Source organism: Odontomachus brunneus, unplaced genomic scaffold, assembly GCF_010583005.1.
Source record: "Odontomachus brunneus isolate Ranch 3 - 2012 unplaced genomic scaffold, Obru_v1 Obru_scaffold_038, whole genome shotgun sequence".
Taxonomy (NCBI): Eukaryota; Metazoa; Arthropoda; class Insecta; order Hymenoptera; family Formicidae; genus Odontomachus; species Odontomachus brunneus.
This window is the reverse complement of record NW_022639488.1, coordinates 343,153-356,573: the sequence shown is the minus strand read 5'-3', so window position 1 is coordinate 356,573 and position 13,421 is coordinate 343,153. Positions and strand designations below refer to the sequence as shown.

General features: G+C 36.7%; 2 protein-coding genes across 2 annotated transcripts; one reads left to right on the top strand and one right to left on the bottom strand.

Annotated features, from left to right (window-relative positions):
• Positions 1-1,207: 1,207 nt before the first annotated feature.
• Positions 1,208-7,587, bottom strand: LOC116844031. The gene is made up of 6 exons (XM_032815095.1): positions 7,582-7,587; positions 7,264-7,451; positions 6,149-6,538; positions 5,514-5,708; positions 3,613-3,839; positions 1,208-1,772 (listed from the first exon to the last, which is right to left on the bottom strand). Exons 1-6 carry the CDS (start codon positions 7,585-7,587, stop codon positions 1,525-1,527), a joined length of 1,254 nt encoding a protein of 417 aa, XP_032670986.1. The 3' UTR covers positions 1,208-1,524.
• A 229-nt stretch (positions 7,588-7,816) lies between these two features.
• LOC116844030 (acyl-CoA Delta(11) desaturase-like) lies at positions 7,817-12,726 on the top strand. Its single transcript, XM_032815094.1, has 4 exons — positions 7,817-7,859; positions 10,388-10,518; positions 10,747-10,946; positions 12,304-12,726. The coding sequence occupies exons 1-4, from the start codon at positions 7,817-7,819 to the stop codon at positions 12,692-12,694; spliced, it is 765 nt and encodes a 254-aa protein (XP_032670985.1). The 3' UTR covers positions 12,695-12,726.
• Positions 12,727-13,421: the final 695 nt, after the last annotated feature.

Here is a 13,421-nt window from a genome sequence, read left to right as displayed (position 1 = left end):
ATGTCTTCTATTTCCGCCACTTAAGCTCCTAATTCTTCTAATGTGTGCACGTTCTCTCTTCTGATGTATAATTTTAAATCTGGCGACATATTCCCGTATGTTTGCTCAATCTGGTCTCTTTTCAAGAATCTTCCTGCTCTTCTCATAAGCGTCGCTAGTTCTGTGGCGTACTGTCTGAACGGTTCGTTCGTTTGCTGCAGCCGTCTCTGTACCTCTATTTTTAATTGTGCCTTATGTCTGTACGGGAAGTATTGTTCACGAAATGCGTTCGTGAAGTCGCTCCAATCTTTCCACAATTTTTTGTTGTTCCTGTACCAATGTAAGGTACTTCCGCGTAATAATTCAAGTAAGCCTTGTAACATTTGTTCGTCTGTGTATTCATAGCTCATCTGTAGTTCTTCAATTCGTTCCAGGAGAGATACTGGATCTTTCCCATCGAAGTGGCATCCCCATTTGCGTATTTGATTTATCGTTTTCGCAATTATCGTGGGGTCGTGTCTGTATGTTATTTCCGTTTTTTGACTCGTTCCTTCATCTTCCGCCCTACTCGCGAATAATTGCGGATTATCGGTCATGTGTTTGCTTAATCTCCCTCTTAAATCGTCTAGGGTGCCCTCCGTGGACAGTCCTAGCTCTGCCATTTTTTTAATTATTTGGTCTTTTGCTAGTGTACAGATCCACTGTTTCATCATTTTTTCTTTTATGAGTCTGTTTTCTTTTTATCCTTTATCTGTTCGGGCGCCAATTTATAACGCTCTTGCGTTACGCGCGGGATAGACTTAGTCGAAGCTGTCCAGGGTTTAACTCAATAAATTTGAAGCAGTGGCGTAAGTAATAAGAAATGTAAAATATGTTCTTAAGTAAACGCTATTTACAATTATTTACAGATAGCGCGACGCCGTTGGTGCGTGGTCGCGTTTTTGCTCACGTCGTAAGTCTTAGTTGTCGTTGCGGTGACAGCGTCCAGGCTCGCGCGCGTGTCGCGGGACGCGGTTGACGTCGCTTCGCGATCTTCTATTGCCCGCGTTGTATGAGTTTGTATACTCAGCAGGATTTAAAGTGTTGTTGATACCGGCTTTTAACTGAGCCCGTTTCGGAACGGTCGCGGTGTGACTCGCGACTTGTATACGCGAGATGCGTTATGCGATGTCGGAGCGGTGCTAGGTAGCCGATGTCGACGTCGCCAATCCACCTCGGTCGATGGAACGGTCTGGGTAGAGGATGTCGACGTTGTGTATCCACCTCGGTCGACGAAACGGGTTAGGTAGAGGATGTCGACATCGCGTATCCACCTCGGTCGACGGAGTGTCTAGGAAGCGGTAAGGTTCGCTACGAGTTCTGTTCGGTTGAGAGTCTCAGAGGAGCTCTCCGACGGATCTCCCTCGATCTCGATTTTGCGTCGGCTTTTATACAAATTTTAAGAAACAGCGAAGCTGTTTGCTGACCTCGCGGATGTTCGGCGCTTGTTTCGCGGATGTTCGGCGTAAACAATTTATTGTTTGTGACGATGACTTTTACGAATCGTCATAATACAATAATAAACGCCAAAAAACGTCTCAATACGCGTATTCTTATGTATTCGTCGTCGGCGACGCTGTAGCCGAACCTGAAATTATTAAAGAGCAGATCGGTGATCGACTTGAACCCGCTGGCCTGCACCGACAATATGGACGTGATGAATCCGACGTAGGCGTTATACTTGACGAGTGCGAACATCAGACTGAACATTATCAGGGTCTTGCCGGACGGGGTTCGTGGTATCCACGGTGATCCTGGAAGTTTCATTTTTCACACACACGATCTCGCCACACCTTCACGATATTAACCCTTTCGTAGCATATACTGAAGGAAATTATCCTATAAAAAATTAATAAACGGATATTTCCAATCAAAATACCGATGAATTTTTATATCTTAGCAGAACGTCCGAATGTATTTAGTCGAATACTTCTGATCATAATGGCATTTTATCAGATAAACCGACCAAAAAAATGATAAACCGATATTTCTCATTTGATGTTTCCTGATCGGATACAAAAATTCATTAGTATTTTGGTCCGCAACATTCGTTTGTTATTTCCATTTTACGTTATCGTAATTTTCATAGTTTTGCTTGGTTGAAAAAAATAAAGACTTGTGATTTTAATTAACAAACTTATGCGAACCAAATAACACATGATAAACTTAAGTAATTTTAGCAGATAACCCAACTATCAGTCAGATAAAAAGTTTGAAGATATGAAGTGTTAAAAGCGATAAGGACGATCGCCAAACGCGATAAACCTAAATAGCATAAAAAGAATTGGGTCAACATTGAATCTACAGAAAAAAGACTTTTTCTTATTTTTGTTTTACATATTTTAAACATATTAAAATCTTTAAATGAGATTACGTAATGTTAAACGGAAATGAGTTGCTTGCAAGAATATATTTTATATAATTTTCAACATAGAAAAGAACTTATGTTTTTATTACAAAATAATTTTCGTTAAGGAGGCAATTCCTTCGATTTTGAAATCTCACAAATTAGCACTTTTTACGAATTTTTTTTCCGAAACTATGCGGGCAACAAATCCCAAACTTTGTATGATTATTAAGATATATTTTATTAAAACTTTCTAATTTTTACAAGCAGAAATAATATATAAAATCATACTTATAATGATATACGTGCAAGGTGTTGATTTTCATGATCACCACGATTGCGAGGCTCTCCGTGGTCTAAAACAAAAAAAAAGCGAGTAAGAAAATTAATCTACAGACTTACTGTTATCATCTAAAGTATGAAAATGCAAAACGAACCATTTTTTCAATTAATTTAAAGTGTATAAACATAAAATTTAAAAAATGGGCTAAAAATTTTATGTTTATACACCATAAATTAATTGAAAACTAGTTCGTTTTGCATTTCCGACTTCAGACGATAGCAGCAAGTCTGTAGATTATATTTCTTACTTGTTTCAGACCACGAAGAGACTTGCAATCGTGGTAATCATGAAAATCAATACCTTGCGCACATATCATTATAACTATGATTTAATATATTATTTCTGCTTGTAAAAATTAAAAAATTTTAATAAAATATGTTTTAATAACTATACAAAGTTTGTCGCCCGCATAGTTTCAAAAAAAAAAATTCGTAAAATGTGCTAATTTTTGAGACATAAAAATCGAGTTGCCCGGTTAAAGCACAAAACATTAGATTGGAAATATTTAAACATTAGATTGGATTTTTAAACGTGTGTTATGCCTCAGGTTCTCCTATCAGCTTGAAATTGATATATTCAAATCAACAGTATATTATATATCATTGTTTAATGTATAAGCAACAATATATAATTTTGTTACAAGAATTTAAACAATTATTTGTTAAATGTAAAATGTATTGATATGCAAGTTATCTTCATAATGCTTTTTAGCTATGTAATTGCATTTGAAGGTTAACATGTGAAAAATAAAGATATTTTCCAAACAAAGATGCCCTTTTTTTGTTGTATAGCGGCCAATGTAGAATCTTCTACAGTGGCCAACTATTGTCCAACTGATACGTGCTGCTACGCGATACGTCCTTTCTCTGATGAAAGGACGAAAAAGAGAAGATGAGGGAGAAACCTTGCATGCACATAATATTGATGCACCAAAGCATGGCCTCGCCGATGCCGACGTGCTTCTCGTCCTCATTATGTAGCACCGTCTTGGCGGCGTAAATCACCGTCGTCATCGCGATTAACAATATGAGGTACGTTGCCGCGACGCAGCCGAGCAGCCGGTTATTGAATGGCTGCAGAAATATATCCCTCATCGTGCCGGACTCCAACGGATAGTAATAAATATTCCTCCTGCGCAGGATAATTGTGCACACAAAAATGTATTATATAACTTAATGGTTCAAATATTCTTTTAAAATAGTGAATATTAACAGAAGAGAATCATCTTTCTTGACTTACGTGCTTTCGTTCGTGTCAAGTAGTATCGAAAGTTATGATGATGTGAAAGTAACGAGCAAATGATCGAATCGTAATAAAAAAATTAATTTTTTTAAGTTATTTTCTCGTAATTTTAACGCCATTTTGACGTCGTCGTAATCGTTTCTTTTATTTGTTCGGGGTTTCACCGAAATCAAAGCATCTCGCGGAGGAAGAAAGGATTTTTTAAAGAAATTTCTTAGAAATATATTACTTATCGTGCCGACTTCAAAAGGCGGATATTGGTGAATCATGCAAGAGAAAAAAACTCAATAAACTCCAATTGATAATTACATCACTGAGAGAAAAATTATAACATTAATATAATGTTACTGTTAGTTGATGTTTACTAGGATATTACATGCTTTAATAGTTTTTAATACTAATGAATGTTAACAGAAAAGAATCATTTTCTCTCATTTACGTTTGTCCACCGAGATCGGAAATCAAAGCGACTCGCGGAGTGAGGCTTCAAGAGATATTGTCAGAATTTTCCAAAAATTTCTCAGAAGTTCTCAGCTGATCAAAGATCACATGATATTCCCCATACAACGTCTAAGATTTGGACATCAGACGTCTAAAAGAGGTCTTAAAGATGTTTCTCAGACGTTAGAATATAAGTCGTCTCTAACACGTTTTTAAGACGTCTTTAACACCCAGACAACATAATGTCTAAAATCGGGACATAAGACATCTTAAAGATCATCTTTAAGATGTCTTTCAGATAAATGTCTTTAAGACGTCTTATGTCCCGATTTTAGACATTTTGTCTGGGCACATCTTATGTCCCGATTTTAGACGTGTTGTGCTATGGATCAGGCCTGCCGTATGTATGTATACGCGGATGTGTTTTGCATGAGCGTATTCGGGTGTGACGCGGTTCACGCGGTTATCTGTGCCAAATAGTACGCATATAGTCAGACGTGAACTAGCATATCGTGTCGTGGCATGATAACTAACCAGACAAATGTCCAAAATCGAGCCATAAGACGTCTTTAGGACGTTTTTAAGACATCTTTAAGACAATACCTTATAAACTTGTCTTAAGGATGTCTTAAAGATGTCTTAAAGACGTCTTATGACCCAATTTTGGACATTGTGCTCTCTGGGTACCCAAACAGCACAAACTGCTAAAAGATATTCTTAAAGACGTCCAGAAAACATCCAAAAAGAATAAGGATATCTTTTGGACATCTTTAAGACGTTAGTAGATTGCATTTTGCATTATGCATAGTTCCAGTAAGAAACTCACATCTAACTCTACAATTGAAATATGAGCAAGAGTAATATCTAGTTGATTAGTTAAAAGTTAAGTTAAAAGGTAATAACTTTTAACTTTAAGTTTATTTAATTTCAAATGAGTTGAGTTTTAACTTAAATCAGTTACTTTAAAATGCAGTAACTTTATGTTATTAATTTTTATCTGGATAAAAATAAAGAAATACATGGTGCGCATAAGTCAACGGGATTGGAAGGTGGCTCAAGATGAGTTGAGCATGGCTTGTGTCGCCGTTTATCGATTCAACATGGGAAACGATTTTCACTAACATGTAACGTATTAGAGGGTAACTGAACACCATCTCGCCCAAACGTTCCTCATTGATGATGATGTATCCCAAACCGATGTCGATGATGTCCGAGACGACGTCGCCGAGGAGGTGGTTCCATACCTTGTTGGTTAATATACCGAGCTTTTCATACCAGCTCGATGCTACAAACAATCGAGATTCTATACTTAATGTTCTTAGTGTGAATATTAATTTTAGACACCCGAAATTTATCTTCTTGGTGTTATTTTTCTAAAAAGAATTCGCTCATCAACATTACGACATACATATACATGTCGTATGCGAGTCACGATATCGTATACAATATATTTTGTTTTTCAGAAAAAAAGCAAATATACACGTGTCTTGAAAATGTAGAAAGAGCTGTCATATTTTGGAAATAATATCGGGTATCCTCATTTATTTTATGTCGGGTATCCTCCATCTTATTATGATACAATAGCGAATGCGTTGTTTTGAAAAAGCAAAATCTCAAGTACTCGGAAAGTGAATAATTTTTCGTAATTTTTCATTTTCAGTACCTACTGATTGAATATTGCTTATTTTTTAAATATTTTTCCTGTCAGAAAATCCTGTAAATCCTGTAAATCTAGTGTTAATTCAGTTTACTTTTACCTAGCGTTTACATAACTAGTGACGTAAATGGCCAAGTCCAAAAGCGGCGCGATATCGATAACCTCTGCCTCTATAACGTCCATTTGTCCATCGTTGGTGCCGTTTAGCACGTCGAAGACGATTGGGAGGCCGTTGAAATCATCTCTCAGCTTTACGCTGACCGGCAGCTTGAGGATGTGAGCTCCCGGGTTCCAAAAGCCGAGGTACCGTGTGACAAGACTTGTGTTGTCGGAGTTGCGTATCTTGTAGGTGTGCACCATGTAGAAGGATACCGTGCAATTCTCCAAGATCACGTAGTTCAGATTGCTCGTAGCATTTTCGACGTTGCGTCGTTCTGGTGGGCCTTTGAACTCGAAGCGATTACCGTAACGTCGAAACGACGAACACGTCCTGCGAAAAGGTCATTTAAAACGCTCCAAGTCGCCTCGGCTAACGTTGTTAGCAACAGTATTCGTAGTAAACAAATATGCAATCTTGTAAAAATAAAGGAAACAACAAACAAGGAAAATAAGAGCAAGAAAAAAATGTGTAAAAACTTTTTATATTTTCGGCCATTTAAATAAAAAAATCTCCCCTTAATACAACTAAACTTTTTCTCTTAGTATAGAACTTTAAAAAAATTAAGGGAATGTTTTGATTTAGATTGTTTTAAGTATAAAAAAAACTACTATAAGGAATTGACTAGATCAGACTAAAGCAGAACTTCCTCTTGACACGACAATGAACAAACCAAAACATGTTTTGGTTGTAAGAAGCTCCCGATTCTTATGAATTAAATTGTAATTCAAAATATTTTTATTCTAAGAACGACAAACCCCCCGAAAAAAATTTAGTTGTCAGAACTGAGAGTTCTGTTTCCTTCAATCAAAAAATGCGTTTAATTTGTAGATTGTCGCGTTATTTCAACCAGGCTTTCTTCTCCTTATAACGGCAAAATTCTGAGAAGTGTACTGACTCAAATCGGTCTCCATTATATAAGAAAATAGAAAATAGACAGTAAAAAAGTTGTGTGTAAGTTGTGTGTTAATTTCCTTGCTATGCGGAAAATTGAGAAGTAAGGAAGATTCGCTAGGAAAGACGAAGTTCTAGCATGTTCACGACAATTGATGACTCACTTGTCCCAGTACTTCTGTGCATATTTCCAAGCCGTTGCGTCATTCGGCAATGGCAAGGTGGTGACGACTATGTCACTGTCGATACCGATATTCAAGTCCCGTAGAATTGCATCTATGGTAGAGTCAGTATCTTTGGTGGTCACCAAGAGCCAGGAGAAATAATAGTTGAATAACAGCTTCTGGGAAGCCTGTCGAGACACAATCGTTGGCCGATATAGCAATTATATTAACACGGATTGTCCTTCAATCAGTTGACTGAAGTTATTGCTTGCATCATCAATCATACGCCCTAAAGAAACTTATTAAATGGAAATATACGTTCATGGTTTACACCAAATTTGTCAGTAATTTTGAGTTTAAAAGATTTAAAACGTTAACAAACTGTAAACTGATTACAATATTTCAATTTCCGACTGTTCTAAAAAATAAAGTCATGTAAATAACACATAAGATCATGTAATCCGCGGTCTGAGTTTGAGCAGTAACGCGATAACGAATAAGTCGGCTCGATAAGTTGATTAGAATATTTTGGTAGGAAGGACGTAGAGCAGAGATGCGATCTAAAGCAATTCGCCACAGGATTATCAACGATCTAGGTTCGTGTTTTAAATCGCGAGCTCAGTCATTCAATAACATTGATTTCTCCAGGGAATAGAATTAAGTGAGTCTTGAAGAATTTATTCCATCGCGATTATAAGTGTCATCGTTCGTGTCGATTAGCATTATTACGCACTTGGGAATTAAAATTCCGCATGATAATTAATGTCCGCTTTGATAAACATCAATGGAACCTTAATTTATATTTGAACTTTATTCAGAGAAGAAGACTAAAACTCAGGTTATTAAAGTATAAAAAACGTTGGTAGAAACGTGCACAAGAAATTGTTTAGCGTGTGACATAACACGTCCATGTTCGACACAATTTACGATACTTACGAGATCGCAGATGTTTACGAAAGTAATAAAGATTATTGTAGCAGTATCAGAATGTGATTTCTTGTTAACAATGAAAATAAATCGATTAAAATATCTCATATCAGGTTGATTCCAAGCTATTGGCTGTCTTATATAACGTGGTGTTATCAAGTTTTGAGTCATATAGCAGCGACGTAGCAATCGGGACCTTATAAACTCTTAAAAGCTATCATTAAATAAAATTACATTAAAGCTATCATTTTCAAGAGAGGGAGAAATTTCACTCTAGTATATATATTTTTATTTTAGTTTAAATGATGTTAGTTTAAAACTAACAAAGGGAAGTGTGCTATATTTCTACGAAGTCTTCTATTTTTTTATATTTAACATCCATACGTCAAAGATGGAAGCAAAAGAAACTCAAACAATTATTTTCCTCGTATGTGTTTTAAGTATCCTCCATGTTTTTCTAAATTATTTTATTTTCCAGTAATATTTATGATTGCACTGTTCTATAATTCTTGTTCAATCTTTTTTATTTATTGCTTGTTATTATAGAAAAAAAAAGAATTATCCCAAATAATTTATGTTATCTTAGACTTTTTTGATTATGTTGATGTCTCCAATTCATTATTTGATGACAGCACTCTGTGATATTATCGATTGTTATTATGTTGTATAGCGATTGTGAAACACATATTTATATAAATACATACAATATATACTGCGACGACTTTTCTTATTACTTAAGCGGATAGTTACCTGTCCGCCGCGTCGACAAATTACCGCGGTCCCCGATACGTGGCTTTGGTACACGAAGTTGGGCGCCAGGTGCGGTAAGGCCGCACCTCCTCACTAATCGATGCACCAAAATCGTTACTTTTTCCGGAGTCACGAAATCGAGAACTTACGGAACCGGTAGTTCTATTTTCTATTTCAGTCGGAGATGGTAGTGGGTGTTGGGGAAGGAGTAGACCTCGATCGAGAAAGAAAATATAGGTGATTAAATCGCACGATAATGATCTATTTTATTGTATCGGAACACACTCGTTCCGATAACCATCAAATTACACAGATCTCACGTTAGATCCGTTAACAATACTATATCCAAAGATCTCGCGAGACATTCTCTAAAGGCACGATATGCTACGATTCTCAAATGTCGTTGAAATTCGTGCGGCTACTTCGCTCTACGGACGGTACAACGGCAGGCATGCAACAAACAGAAACGAGTGGTTGATCTTACAAATTATCGACGCTCGATCCTCGTCTTGACCCTTGTGTCAATTCTCCGGTATCCGCTCGCTCGTCCTCTAGCTATCGTTGATCACGGTCCCGTATCTAAAGGTTGACTCAGTAGCGATCGGCAGCCCTCGATAATACGCTATGCGTTCTCGCCGCAACACCAAAACTCTGTCTTTCGACTAACCGCGTGTCTCGGTACCAGCACGATAAGCGACAAGCGCGATCTCTTCTTTTTCCTTCCTTTTTCTTCGCTCCCGTCGCTATCTCTCTTCCTCTCTCCTTCTCTCTCTTTCTTTCTCGGTCTCTTCTAATCACTGCGATTTTAGCGGTCGCCTTTGTTATCTCTCTTGTTGTTGCTCTCGACACCTGATCTTGCGATATCGTTATTGTCAGTCGTCAGCTGTTCGCTCCGGCGGCTCTCCTCTACGCCTCTTGTCATGGTTGAAATTATAAACACCGCTGGCAGCAACCAAACTCGGGACGATAACATTTTCTTATTTCTAAGCTATTGGAAGTTAAAGCTTCGGTACTTGAGTTATACTTGACCGTGATCCTTGATGAGGATGGCGACTCGTCTTGTCTTCCTCCGATCTCGCGCTGTTATTCGGATCCTCCTCCATCGGGTCGGCTGAGGGAGCTTGGGGACACAAATTACGGGGCGCGGGACCAATCCACTCTTTCGATCTTATTTCCGTTCACCTTCACTAAATTTTCGCTAAATTTTCCGCGACCGGTGGTCGGTCTCGCGTTCACGAAACGGCATCGGCGCTATACAATGTAGGCGCATGCAACGATAGACCCGCGTTGGCCCTTGTGCCCTGGTGACGGGTGCTTTCAAGGCCACTACGTCACAATATACACACGCGTGCTCGCATGCTTGCACACAAATTATTAATTATCACGCGAGATCTTTATAAATATCAATATTTAATATCAATATTTTATTGATTAAATTTGTTTGAAGTGATCTTCCTAGGTGCGATACAAGCGATTGGTATAACTGCTGGTGTTCATCGTCTTTGGTCACATCACGCTTACATAGCCAAATTACTGCTTCGAGCTCTGCTTCTTATTTTCTACACTGCGGCTAGCCAGGTAATAAAACAAACTCTTAATTTTGCCATCTTAGATATATATAAGTAGATTAATAGACAACAAAATAGAAAGAAAAATTCGTTACGACTCTGAGAAAAAATTCCCCTGAAACGTAAAATTATATAAGAATTAATGAAAAGGAGAGAAAGAGAGAGAGAGAGAGAGAGGGGGGGGGAGTAGAGAAAGAGATAAGGAAAAATTTTTTCCCATAATGTTTATCTTTTACAGAATAAGATTTCGGATTGGGTGCGAGATCATCGGGTATATCATAAATATACGTACGCGGATCCGCACAACAGCAATCGCGGATTCTTCTTCTCTCACATCGGCTGGCTGATGATGAAAAAGCATTTAGAAGTGATCCGAAGAGGTCGTGAGATTGACATGAGCGATGTTTTGACGGATCCTGTCGTCGTGTTCGACGATAAGTAAATCTATCTCTCGTAAAAAGAGTAAAGTAACAGGACCGCTTATGGCCATTCGAAAATAGTTTTGTCTCTGACAAGCAAAATATAAAATCTAAACACTCTGTCTAAATTGTTAATTATGTCGTATTTTCATCGTCAACATCTAGCTTTTTAAGTACGAATAATATCTCTGAATTATGAGTTATTTGGCATTATCAAAATAGAAAAAAAATAAAAGATCGAAGATTAGCAAGCTCCACTAATTTTTATCGAATTATTTATTTGCTATGTTTGGTTGCCAAATATTCCGGGATACTTAGACTCATTTTTCGGACTACCGGTAGTGGTACCGGTTTATGGATGGAACGAGACATGGATCAGGTCAGTTCAAATGTAATGGTTCTTTCGCTACGTGATCGACTTGAATTGCTCGTGGAGCGTCAATAGTCTGGCTCATATCTAGGGCTCGAAACCGTACGACGTGTGATTTGTTTCGCGTATACAGAACTCAAAGCTGATCCTTTAACATGTTAAGTACGAACGTATAAGACGTATGATTTTTTGATTTCGTAGGGTGAATTAAGCACAAGAGAATTTAAAGTGTTGAAATAATTCTTGTAAAATAAAAGTTTTTTGCATCATGAACAAACTGTCTCAAGGTTTTTCAAACATTCAATCAACGGAAAGTAATTTTAGCCAATAAGCACTAAGCATGAATATTGATAGCAAATAATAATTCTTTATTAACATTTTCGCACGGAAAAAAGTTAGTCATGTATGGCACTTAAATCTCGTTTTAATACACTGGTATCTAATGATATAGCTGTTAGTAAGCATATCTGTTCTCTTTATTATTACTTCAGCATACAATGTCAGGAAGTTCTTTAAGTGTCATACATGGCCGTAGCTAACTTTTTTATGTGCGAAGATGTTAATAAAGAATTATTATTTGCTATCAATATTTATGATTAGTGCTTATTGGCTAAAATTATTTTCCGTTGATTGAATGTCTGAAAATCCTTGAGACAGTTTTCATGATGCAAAAAACCTTTTTTTTCACAAGAATTATTTATCTTACTTAACTTTATTTTACATTCTTTCCTACACCTACTTATTTTCCTTTTTCGCTTCTTATCCTAGATATTTCTTATCCTATTCCTTCTTTTTTATCTTTTACCTCTTATCTTAAAAGTTCCTTATCCTATTGTTAGTAAGCATATATTTAGCCATATAACCGATGTAGTAGAAATAGTAGTAAAAGTTTTGATTACTACAATAAATATATTTTCAGCTAACTATGATTAGCTAAGCTAGTAAAATTCTTTTTTCTGTGTGTGCGGCTCTTATCGGCCCAGTTCCTGTTTTGCATATCATTATAATGTTATAAAGAATCATTGAAACAAGAATATCACTTTCACATCAGGGATGCATCTTCATTAAATGGGGATTGCAGTCAAAGTATTAATACAGACTGTTTTAATAACAGACATATTAATCCGACGAATAATAAGCTAGTTGCTTTTCTGACGTACGGCGAGGGCTGGCACAATTATCATCATGTGTTCCCGTGGGATTATAAAGCGGACGAATTGGGTAATTGCATGCTAAACATCACGACGATGTTTATCAACTTCTTCGCGAAAATCGGCTGGGTGTACAATTTGAAGCAACCGTCGCAACAACTCGTGATGTCCGTCGTGACGAAGAGAGGTGATGGCAGCCATCACATATGGGATCCTATGGCGTATCCCAGCAAGATCGAAGAGTGAAAGAACGGTTCAGCCTTGGGTGTGCAAGGTCCTGTTGTTGAAGAAATTCAATAAGTTGAGTATCGTAAAGCCATCTCAATTGCGCAATAAATTTTATTAGTTACTCGCAATAATTGTAGTAAAGTACTAATTGTAATAAAGTATATTTAATATATTGTACAATGAAGAACGTTTAGAGAAAATGACTCAAAAGTTTACCTTTTACGATTTAATTATTTTTTCATCATTTTAACGTCATCGTAACTTTTTATTTTGCTTAAGTAAATTAGATTTTCGTAATTTTAAGTTCTTTTCTAATGATGTAAAAAAAATGTGTCACATATTTTTACGATAAACATTGTAATATTATAAAATACTAAAATGATATTAGATTATCTGATAATAAAAAAGAAGTGTCCACGCATTACACAGAAAACTGTTTCAATTACTAAATCCGGTTATGTCCTGTTCCTACGCAGTATTTTTACATCAAAGGAGAATGCATTAATATTACACGGAAAAAAAAGATTTGGTTGAATTAACCAAACATCTGATCGAATATGATCCAGAAATTCCGACTGAAATAACCAGAATTCTGTTTAAGTTAACAAAATTTTTAGTAGACTTTTAGTAACCAAACATGTTTGATTAGTCTACCAAAAATCTTGTTAACTTAAACAAATTCGGGTTACTTCAATCGGAATTTCTGGATCGTTCATATTCAACTAGATATTTGGATAATTCAACC